At 36.4% G+C, this 10992-nt stretch overlaps 1 protein-coding gene across 1 annotated transcript; it reads left to right on the top strand.

Annotated features, from left to right (window-relative positions):
* Window positions 1-1190: 1190 nt before the first annotated feature.
* arhgef3l (Rho guanine nucleotide exchange factor (GEF) 3, like) lies at window positions 1191-10878 on the top strand. Its single transcript, XM_058764183.1, has 13 exons — window positions 1191-1387; window positions 1577-1634; window positions 1748-1810; window positions 3174-3218; window positions 3484-3591; window positions 3693-3857; window positions 4298-4360; window positions 4433-4529; window positions 4608-4684; window positions 6722-6979; window positions 8081-8251; window positions 8376-8568; window positions 9681-10878. Exons 1-13 carry the CDS (start codon window positions 1347-1349, stop codon window positions 9926-9928), a joined length of 1587 nt encoding a protein of 528 aa, XP_058620166.1. The 5' UTR covers window positions 1191-1346; the 3' UTR covers window positions 9929-10878.
* Window positions 10879-10992: the final 114 nt, after the last annotated feature.

The raw sequence follows: 10992 nt of genomic DNA, 5'->3' as shown, positions 1-10992 counted from the left end.
GGTCTGAATCTAGATAATAGGATTTTATCCGCTGCATATTTCATGCGCTGCATTGTGAGCCACTCCACTTTAACTGGGCCACTTCTTGACATTAACCTTTTTGATTTAAATTCACTCCAGTTTGGCTGTTACACAGAGCTCTGAGTCACAGTTTTATTGGAAATGAAATAATCCAACTCCTACTGGCTTTCAAATTATAGCACATTGGCCCACTGTATTTCTGTCTAAAATGTACTTTGCCCCCTTTTCTATTGAGTTTATCCCTGCTGCAAAGCTGAAAGCATGATGCTGCCACTATGTGCTTCACATTTGGAACTGTGTTTGTGGTGCTGTATTAATTGTTAAGTTTGCTCTCATCACATTACAGAATCATTCTGCAGGCTGTTATCTTTCAAGTGCTTGTGGGTGCATTTCATGTGGTTATGTCACTTTTCAAGAATAGATACAATTTTAAACCTAACCTTTTTTAAAGCATTTGATTTTGATTAACCTAGCATCTAAAGTAGCATTTCAAATACAGTAAATGTGCAGAAATGAGAGTAAATCCTATACATTTTTATCCAGTTTGCTGACTGCATTGCCAAGCTCAACCATTAAACCTTGTTACTATAAGAGAAACAATATATTTTTCTTTAAGGGAATTATAAGTTAAACATTAACAAACTAACATTTGGTCCCAAAATGATCATTGAGTGACTGCTGTTTTTAGGCTACATTTACATAATTTAGATGTCTTAAACTTAGCAAAACTTGTAAATACATAGCAATGGAAACCACTAGCAAATTTAACCTCCTGAGGTTGACCATCACCACTTTCTGAAGGTTAGGCACCTCGTTTCTCAGACATTTGATGACCTTGTTTTAGGCCATCGCTTTGTATGTTTTCTTTCTGACGTGCTTCAGGCCAAGCCAAATTTTGCATCATTTCTGTCATACTGAGCCAGTCATGACCTAATCAACTGAGCAGTAGACACCACTGTATTATTTTCAGAAATGGGTCAGAAGATTTGCTTTAACTTCCGTCCTCTTCGGTGATGGGAGTTATATGTGGCTGGCGTAATTACACAGAGACTTGTAAAGACGTTGAGAGAGGTTGATTTGTCTTCGTTCTGCCTGACAACAGGAAGTACACATTTTTTTCTGACACAGGATGTGGTTTCAGACATGCAAGTGTAAGAGGAAGAGGGGAGGGCTGGGAGAGAGTGCACATTATTTTTTGTCTTTTCTTTGAAAAGTTGGAACAGGTGCTTCTAAGATTTATGGTCTGATTTTTAATGTAATAGTCTTCTAGTTACTGCTGTTTCTTTTCATAAACACAATATGGAGATGCTTTGAGAGAGGAAAAGATGGAACTTGAAGAGACGGAGGTTGATACATCACCTTCCTGGTATGACTTTTTCACAGATGATCAATAGTCTCTCAAACTAAATGACATTTTGGTGTTTAACTGTCATCCTGATCAGCTGTAATGGTCTATAAATTCACTATAGTCTAATAGCCATTCACTAATGAACTAACAGGTGATAATTTGGATTTTTTCAGTGTCTTAATTCCACTTTATTTGATTCTTATTCAGGTCTCCTGTATCTAGAGAAAGGCTCCTCACATGCGCCAACCTGTCAGATATCGCAGGGGTAAGTTTCGTTTTGGTCATAGATCTTATGCATATTTTTGATGGACAGACCTTAAACTGTAGGTCTTGCTCCTTCGAGGAACACCAATGTATTATCTGTTGGTTTCTGAGCAGAAGAAAAGAAAACAAGACCCAAGTAGTGATGCTGAGCATTCAGCCCGAATCTTGGAGGACTGTGTAAGTTGTTATCTATGATATAAGATGCAACATGCCTGATCTAAGTGTTGTGAATCATTTTGATATTGTTTTATAGAGTACTAGATGTTTGAATGAGATTGTTTGAGCATCTGTTACAAAAACAGCCACGATATTTCCTGTTAGTCAGTCTTTAGATGATCTTAAGATTATCTACTCAGCGGGTTAAGTTCTTCCCTATATGTTTTAACTTAATCATTGAATATATATGAAGATTAATATACGTGGGTTAAGGGGTCTGACATGGTGAAGATGGTCTTTGTTGAGTCGGAAACTTGTTGAGACCAGGTGACTCCATAAAAATCCATGGTTTGCCTGGTCTGTTACACAAGACATCTAGAAAAGAGCACTCAGCTTTTAAGAGAAATGAAGGAAGGTTACAGTAAAAGAATGAAATAACTTGTGCTCAGCTGTGAGGAAAAAGCCGACAAATAAAAAAGCTTTACAACTCAGTTTCCTGTCTGAATCTGCTACATGCACACACTCTGAATGATAGCGGTTCAGTCTCACTTGCCGTTGTCGCTGTTTCTTCAAATTTTGGCACTTTTGACCCTGTGGATTTTTAGAAAATAAACTCTCACATTAATAAATCACCTGAAATAATGAACAGGTGAAAGCTGTTAATAAAGGATGGAATACAACACGGCTTCAATACTGTAAAAACCAATTCGAATCTAGGACCAGAACCATATGTTTTCCAAATTGGGTCTGATCATATTCTGTGGTGGAAATGGCCTAGATTTGCTAAGGCTAAGTTTATAGTTAGAATTGAATGTGCCCTAAATACGTTTGACAAAATTGCAGCTTGATTAGAAATAATGCAAAAAAAGAGTTATTTCCTTGTTAACAAATGACAAAAGTTGATCAAACTTCTTTAAATAAGAAGCTGCTGTGGAAATTACATTTTAACTTGTCGGATTTTGATATAAAATAACTTACAGACGATATATTTATGATTATAATCTTTTAGATTATCATACTTTTTAAAATAAATTTTACGATAGATTTTTTATGACTTATTTTAGTAATGAAGTCTTGGTCTATGGCAAGGGTTAAATTGAGTAAAAAAAAAAAAAATGACGAATGCTGGAAAACGCGTCCAAATTCATTATAACATAACCATAATATAGCAAAAAGAAAAAAAAAGTGGCTGTAGTTGAAAAAAACACACACTCACTGATTTGCGAGTGAAAGTCTTTATGTTTTGTGTTATTGTTCTGTTACTGATGTATTTACTGATATTTGGTGGAATAAACTCAAACAGAGCGTACAGGTTTACTGCTTTCATCTGCTTGTGGTTATATGCTTGTGCTGACATCTGTGCTACACTACACGTCTCTTTCAGGAAGACGACGACTTTCCCATCAGTGACCACATACAAGATTCTGAGGTACAGAAATTAATATGCATCCTTGTTCTAGTACATTTCTGCTCAACACAGCAACTGTCTATAAACATTTAGAGTTGTCAAAACATCATGATCAAATATGATAAAGCTCAAATTTCCTTTCTGTACTGTCAGTTAACTTTCTCAGTTTCAGTGAATGCCCTGGTGCTGCATGCTAGATATTTAATGGTCCATGATACATTAAAACATAATTATTCAAGTACGTTTTAACCTTGACCCTTATTCTCTGCTGTTGCCCTCATATTAGGGTCCATGTAACAAAAGAGTCAAACCAGTAGATAAAAGTGCTTCAGTCACTGGTATTATAACACCGGTGAAAACCCCAGCCCTGAAACGCTTGGGCCAGTCCATACAGGTACAATAAACCTCGTCATGCACTCACTCTGCTTTTTTCATCCATCTCAAATATGTATACATATATATTAATATTAATGTATGTTTATTTATTTTCCTCAGCGTTCTATCAGTTTCCGGACAGAGGCCCGGCCGTTGCCCCCAATGCCTATAAGACCACGTCAGAAGGCCTCTTCATTTCCACGCCGGCGGAACAGCCAGCTGTGGAGTGATACAGTTGACAGTCTGAGCCACGAGCTCAGTACCAAAGAGATCAAGCGACAAGAGGTGTGAAAAGCTGCTTGAGTTAACACCACAACGACATGCTTTGTACTCTTTAAAGTTGATTTTTTTGCATGATGTAATTCAATTCTTTCTTAATCAGTTACAATTTAAAGCATCTAACTGGTAGTTTTGGCTCATGTACCTTGATACCTTTTTAAAGAGCTTTCAGTGGCCCAACTCTGTCTTCACTACCTTAGTTGTGAAACAGGAAGTGAGCTGGTATACGAAGCCATGTTCTCTATTTCAGTGTCAGAATTTCCTCTGAAAGGCTCTACCGCACACTGCCAAAACTGACTGGTAACTTGTGACAGTCGCGCAGTTATAAAAGTGTGCGAATTTGTGGTATCTTCTACTTATGTAAGGCCTCATGAGGTTAGAACTACCTGTGTAGTTTTTGCCCATCATTTATGTATTATTTACCTCTTTATTTTCTTCGCCTGCAGGTAATCTATGAGCTAACCCAGGGCGAGAAACAGCTCATTGAGGATCTAAGTCTAGTGAAAAAGGTTTGTGCAGAATTCAGCAGGTTTGTTTCTACTGTCTTTATGGAGTGAATTTAATTTCAACTCTCCTTACAGGTGTACTATGAACCAATGCTGAAATTAGACATCATGACAGAAAGTGAGCTGGGACAGATATTTGGAACCCTTGATTCTTTAATACCCCTACATGAAGGTAAATGTTAGTGAACTCTTTGTAGTTGTTTCTTTGAGATGTAATTGTGTATTCACAATTATTTACCTGTGCTTTTAGATCTTTTAGCTCGTCTTGAAGGTCTTCGTGGAGCAGAGAAGACTGTGCAAGAGGTCGGCCCGACCATGATGGACTGGGTCAGTCTTATGTTTTACAGCCTACCAACATGTAAAGATAAACAAACAAAACATTGTTGTGGTCCATTTTTCTTAAAACATTGCCTCTGCTATTATCAATGCAACTCTAAAGGCCCATTCACATCGAGGATGATAAACAAAGCTGTGAAGTTTCAATTATCGTTCAAATTCTATGAGAAAGGGGAAGAGTATGGAAGCCTGTTTCCGCTACGAAATAAAAAATTTTAAAAGGTAATTGCGACTTTTTACCTCACAATTCTGAGATTATGTATCACAATGTATACTTTGTATACAAAAGTCGAAAGTCCCCCTGTAGTCAAAAATGTTGTCCCTTAAAACTCATCTTTGATCATCAAAATAACATATTTAAATGTATTTTCTTGTAAAAATAATTTTCTCATGCCTTAAAATAGCTTGAATGTAACTCTACACCCTTGCCTCATTTACTAAACGCCGGTCTATGAATACGCAAATTAGCCCCGCCTCCACTCAGTCACACCAGCCAATGCCTCCTGATCCACGGATAATGACTGATAAAACTATGTTTTTACTAGCGGACAACTACAGTGAATACTGTAACATTCGTTAAAGTTGCATACTTGACGATGTTGTGTCCTCAAAATGCCTTGAAGACTCGAATGCAGCCAAGTTTGTGATTCCAGTTTGCGCCCGCCGGGAGAGGTGGGTCTGACTCTGGGCTACTTTTAAACTTGTGCCGCGGGTTATTATTCAAGTTAGCGGTTCTAAATACTAATAAATAACAGCTAACAGTACATGCCATCGTGAAAATAGTGAAAAATATCAACAGCTAGCGAAACATTAACCTGGCTGCCTTCTTACTAGCATGGTTAATGATATGCTAATGATAGGATCCCTTGATGTGATTGGTTATTGATTTTTGTGACGTAGCAAAAAAACCCAAAAAAAAACTCAGTAATGGTGTTGATTAATGGTTTGTCTAAAAGCATATTAAACAACATAAAAAAAACTAGATTTTCACTACAGGGGGACTTTAAGTTATGTTTATGGGCTTTTATGCCTTGAATGGACAGGACAGTAGAGAACGGACTGGAAAGCGGGATCGGCAAAGGACCTCGAGATGGGAATCGAACTCGGGTCGCCCAGAGCACAGTTATGCTATATGTTGATTCGGCGCATTAACCACAACGCTATTGGCGGACTATGCCCCACAAAAGAAATTAACTCAAAATTCAGAGAGAAATGTCCAAATTCTGAAATATTACATAATACTCAAAATTACATGTAAAAAACGATTTCAGAGTTTATATCTTACAATTCTGACTTTCTTTTATGTTTACAACATATAGACTTTTAAGACAAAAAGTTGCAATTTCCTTTTTTTTTCGTCGCAAAACAGGCTTCCATAGAGACGTCCGCATAACAGCTACAGACACAGATCAGATGGACAATACTGTTGGAATTATGATGATGATCAATAAAAACATTGACAGCCAATCAGAATATACCCAACCCGAAAAAATGTGAACATTTAAAGCAGCAGACAACAAAACAGCAGCTCACACTTATAATAAATACATAACTATATAATACATATATAAATGCCTAGTTCTTTCATGACACTCTAGATGGTGCAGGCTGACAGGTTGTTAACATAACTGATGATATTCACAGAATGATACAACTTGACACAAGCTGATTGGTTCACGTTCTGTACGCAGCCAATGAGCTCGTGGCTTTATATTTAAGTGGCTGGTAGGATTCACTTAGGCATTTTGCAGTGCGCTTTCAGAGTTCCTCTGAAACGCTTCACCTTCCCCAGCTCCACCTGTATAGATCTGCTACGGGTTATTTTATATGCTATTTGTGCTGCAGCAGTATGTCTTAAATACTCACAGCACCGTATTGCCATATGCTTTGGCAGTAGCAAGTTCCTGAAGTTTTATTTATAGTAGTAAATAAATTATTGTTCTTGGTGTGAACGGGCCTGAAATTTCACCCACCGAACTTCAATAAAACATTTGAGTGAGTAATAAGCTTTTTGCTGTCTTTTCATAGTTTCCATGTCTGGAGGCATATATCACATACTGCTGTAACCAGGTTGGGGCAAAAGCTCTGCTCGATCAAAAGAAGCAGGACAGACGGGTCGAGCATTTCTTGCGGCTGTGCCAAGAGTCGTCCTTCAGCAGAAAGCTAGACCTGTGGAACTTTCTAGACTTGCCTCGCAGCAGGCTGGTGAAATATCCTCTGCTGTTAAAGGAGATTCAGAAGAGCACTCCATCTGAGCATCCGGACGAGGAAGCGCTGCCACAGGCGGTGAGTTTAGATGCTTTCACATGTAGCATACTAACACTAGATATGGATACAAGTTACTTCTTCCTGAATTAATCATTAAGTACGTCCCAAGTACCCGGATGATGCACTTAAGCTGAATAAATAAGCTTTCCATTGATGTATGGTTTGTTAGGATCGGACAATATTTGGCCGAGATACAACTATTTGAAAATCTGGAATCTGAGGGTGCAAAAAAATCTAAATATTGAGAAAATCACCTTTAAAGTTGTCCAAATGAAGTTCTTAGCAATGCATATTACTAATCAGAAATGAAGTTTTTATACATTTACGGTAAGAAATTTACAAAATATCTTCATGAAACATGATCTTTACTTAATATCCTAATGATTTTTGGCATAAAAGAAAAATGTATAATTTTGACCCATACAATGTATTTTTGGCTATTGCTACCAATATACCCCAGCAACTTAAGACTGGTTTTGTGGTCCAGGGTCACATATAATTCATACACTACATGGTTGAGTACATGGTGCGTAAGTACATAGTGTATAAGTGCATAGTGTATAGTGCATCCTTTGGTACTCAATTAACGTTTTGAACAAAATGGTTGAGTGATTGATGAAATTATTCACACATGAAGCCATATTTGTGCCATATAAATGTATTGGAGAAATAGTAAGGGTAGTATGCTAGGATGTTAAGATGCAATGCAGCTACCTTTATTGTTGCCTGTAAACAATTGGTTGAGTGATTCAGTGATTCACTTTTCAAGACCTGCCACCAGGGTAGCCAGGTTTTGACAACAAAACCCGCCAAATTGCTACTCAAAACTAGCCCAAAATTAGCTCAATCGATTTTCAGAGGGGATCCCCCAGTAAAAATCGCGTTCCAGCGTGTAAAATACACGTTGTTTGGTGGGGTTCCCCTGATAAAAAGACGCATTCCAGGGGCTAAATATCCTGTTACTGAGGTCGCATCAACCCGCGGACATGAAAAACATCCTGTAGAATGAGTGTTAAAGTAGCCCAATTCCACGGGAAAACTGTGGACTTGGCAACACTGCCTGCCACCTAATGTTGTAACAATGCAACTAGTATATCCTTTTATTTCTTATTACCTCAGATGGAACTAATCCAAAGGATTATAACAGAAGTCAATCTTAAAACTGGAGAGGCTGAGTGTCAGTTTTACAGACGGGGGCTGTGCTACTCAGAAGACAGCCAGAGGGTTCCAGAAATCCAGGCATCTCGTTTTTTATACTGCCATGGTGAACTGAAGAGTACTAAAGGACAGGTAACTGCGTGTATTTCATCTGAATTGATATTTTATCTTTTCAACAAATGTATAGCGGATCATTCTAGTGTTTAAACTAAAAACAATCCACACAGATATTTTCCTTCTCATTTCTCCTCTCTAGAAGCTGCATGTGTTCCTCTTTGAGCTGGTATTGGTTTTGACCCGATCAATGGCACAGGATAGGGAAGGACCAGTCCAGTTCCAGGTGTATCGTCAGCCCCTCCCAGCTGTTCACCTCCATCTGGAGGACCTACCTGATGGAGAGCCAAGCAGCTCTGGATCCTTTCGTGGGGCTTTTACGGGCAATGACAAAGGTAGCAGCATTGCATCTTACACTTAATATAATAATTTATTTAATTTGTTTCAGTTGAAAGCATATGACGCATACAGGATTGCAATAAAATGATTTCCATTGAAATTGAATAAACTGTTTATTTAACATCAGCAAAGTGTTTAATTTCTTTTCACTATATATTAGATTTTTATATTAATATATAATATTCAATATTTTAACATTTTCAGTATTTTAATCTTTTAAAATATTAACAAATTTATTAAAAATGAATTTTGATTTATCAGTTGCTTAAAAGAATAAGAAAAATTAAGGTAACCGGGTTACTTTTTTCTCCCAGTTTGCATGCATGTCATGTAATGGATGGCAATTAAATGATTAAAATTGAAGAGATTTTAATTTGAATAAACTAGTGCTGTCAAATGATTAATCGCAATTAATCGCATCCAAAATAAAAGTTTTTGTTTACATAATATATGAGTGTTTACTGTGTTCATTTATTATGTGTATATAAATACAAACACATGCATGTATATATTTAAGAAAATATGTTATGTTTATATATTAAATATATTTATATAAAACATAAAATATAATAATATAAATATAAAATGTATATACCTGTACATTTTTCAAAATATATACTGTGTGTATTTATATATACATAATAAATAAACACAGTACACTACACATATTATGTAAACAAAACTTTTATTTTGGATGCGATTAATTGCAATTAATCTCTTGACAGCACTAGAATAAACCAATTTTTTCTTGCAATAAAAATAATTTAAATTTACTAGTAAGTAAACATTATTTTAAAACAGTTACAGTCATACCCATGATTTAGTTTGACAAAAGTGTTGAGTTAAACTCTTTTCACAGGCAACATACCTAAATTATTCAATAGGCCTATTTAAAATTTTCAGTAATTATTATTTTTTTTTTAAATAATTTAAAAAAAGAAAATACTAACAAGTTCATTTTAATTTACAATTGCTTTTATAATGCATGCATTAGAAGCTAAAATATTCAACTGTTTTCTAATTCTATATGCTTTTCATTTGACATTGGAGGTGTTTAATGGCTTTCACTTCATTCTAACTCCACATTTTACTTGTAATTCCCTCCCAGTGAAGAACTGTTTTCGCGTGAGTGCCACAGGGCGCTCCAAGTCTCAGTCCCACAGCCTGCAGGCTAATGACTCCTTCAATAAGCAGCAATGGATTTCATGTCTGCGCCAAGCAATGGTCCAGTCACGGGACAGACAGGCTCAAAGCAGCCTCTTCAAACCCTCCGAGCGTTTAAGCCCTGACCCTTCACTCTATAACAACATCGCTGAACTCAACCTTAACTCTGATGTGGAGATGCCAGACACATAGACCAGGGCCTACCGGTGCTTTCCAGTTCAATGGTTCATTCACAAATACAGAATTTTACTGTTATTGTGACTGTGACAGCTGACTTTCTCAGGACAAATGAGATCACACAGTTGCTGTCTTACACCCTGTCTAGAAACTGTGAGAATAACGTCATGTAGCTATATTTGTATACTTCACATGTGGATGTTTGTTTGTCAGATGTCTCATAAGGAGAATATTTCATATTAGATTTATGCTTCTTGCTTAAACTGTTATTTTTTGTTTTTGTTTTTTTTTCATTGAGAATACTGTGTGATATTTGTTAAATATATGTTTTAGGCTATAGCCATCTCTCAGTTCCTCATTCCTTTAAACTGCTCACCATTTCTATTTCATATAGTTAATAAACAACAACATTTGTGCAATCTGAACGGTAACTAATCTTAGATGAGCCCAGGCTTTTTGTCATTGCACTGTGGTAGCATCAGGGCTAACAGTTCTGCTAGCCTTTCACTGATATTTACCTGAATTTAGCCTAAATGCTTATTTTCTCTTGATATTAAGCAACTGTATTTATGTTTTGTCTTGAAATGTCAGTTTCAAAATCATTCTGATGGTACAGTGACTTATAATAAGGCTAATAGCTTCTTTCCAACAATCCCCTCATGTGTATTCTAGGAGTTTAAGTTTGGAGAACGAGTACGAAATTCTGGCTAAAAAGGCGAATTGCTTTACGGCAGCAATAAACGCACGTGTACAGCAATCCACTGTTATTAGGACAGTGGTATATGTACCACAATAAATTCCACTCATTTAACTATAGGGGGCCCCAAAGTCGCAAAAATACATACAACTATATACAGCTGCTTTATAGGTATTCTGTGCCACTTATAAAAAAGGTATTCATTCCCATTTTCATTTCAGTGCATCGTTACCGTTTTGTTTTCAATAAACTGACAACTTCCATAAAAGTGGATCTGTTTGTTTGTTTATTTATTTATTTTTTATCAAAGCAGGAATGTTCCTAACATTAATTTCACTTATTAGATTAGTTCTTCACTTTTACTAGTTTTTTTAAAATTGAT

Source organism: Onychostoma macrolepis, chromosome 23 (assembly GCF_012432095.1).
Source record: "Onychostoma macrolepis isolate SWU-2019 chromosome 23, ASM1243209v1, whole genome shotgun sequence".
NCBI lineage: Eukaryota > Metazoa > Chordata > Actinopteri > Cypriniformes > Cyprinidae > Onychostoma > Onychostoma macrolepis.
The sequence above is the reverse complement of the archived record's forward strand: the minus strand, read 5'-3'. Positions and strand labels throughout refer to the sequence as shown.

Excerpts from the sequence above, each read along its gene's own strand:
- arhgef3l (XM_058764183.1), top strand. The coding sequence starts at position 1,347 with ATGGAACTTGAAGAGACGGAGGTTGATACATCACCTTCCTG. Across the intron at positions 4,685-6,721 it reads GCCCGACCATGATGGACTGG|TTTCCATGTCTGGAGGCATA; the intron begins GTCAGTCTTATG and ends GTCTTTTCATAG. Across the intron at positions 8,569-9,680 it reads TTTTACGGGCAATGACAAAG|TGAAGAACTGTTTTCGCGTG; the intron begins GTAGCAGCATTG and ends ATTCCCTCCCAG.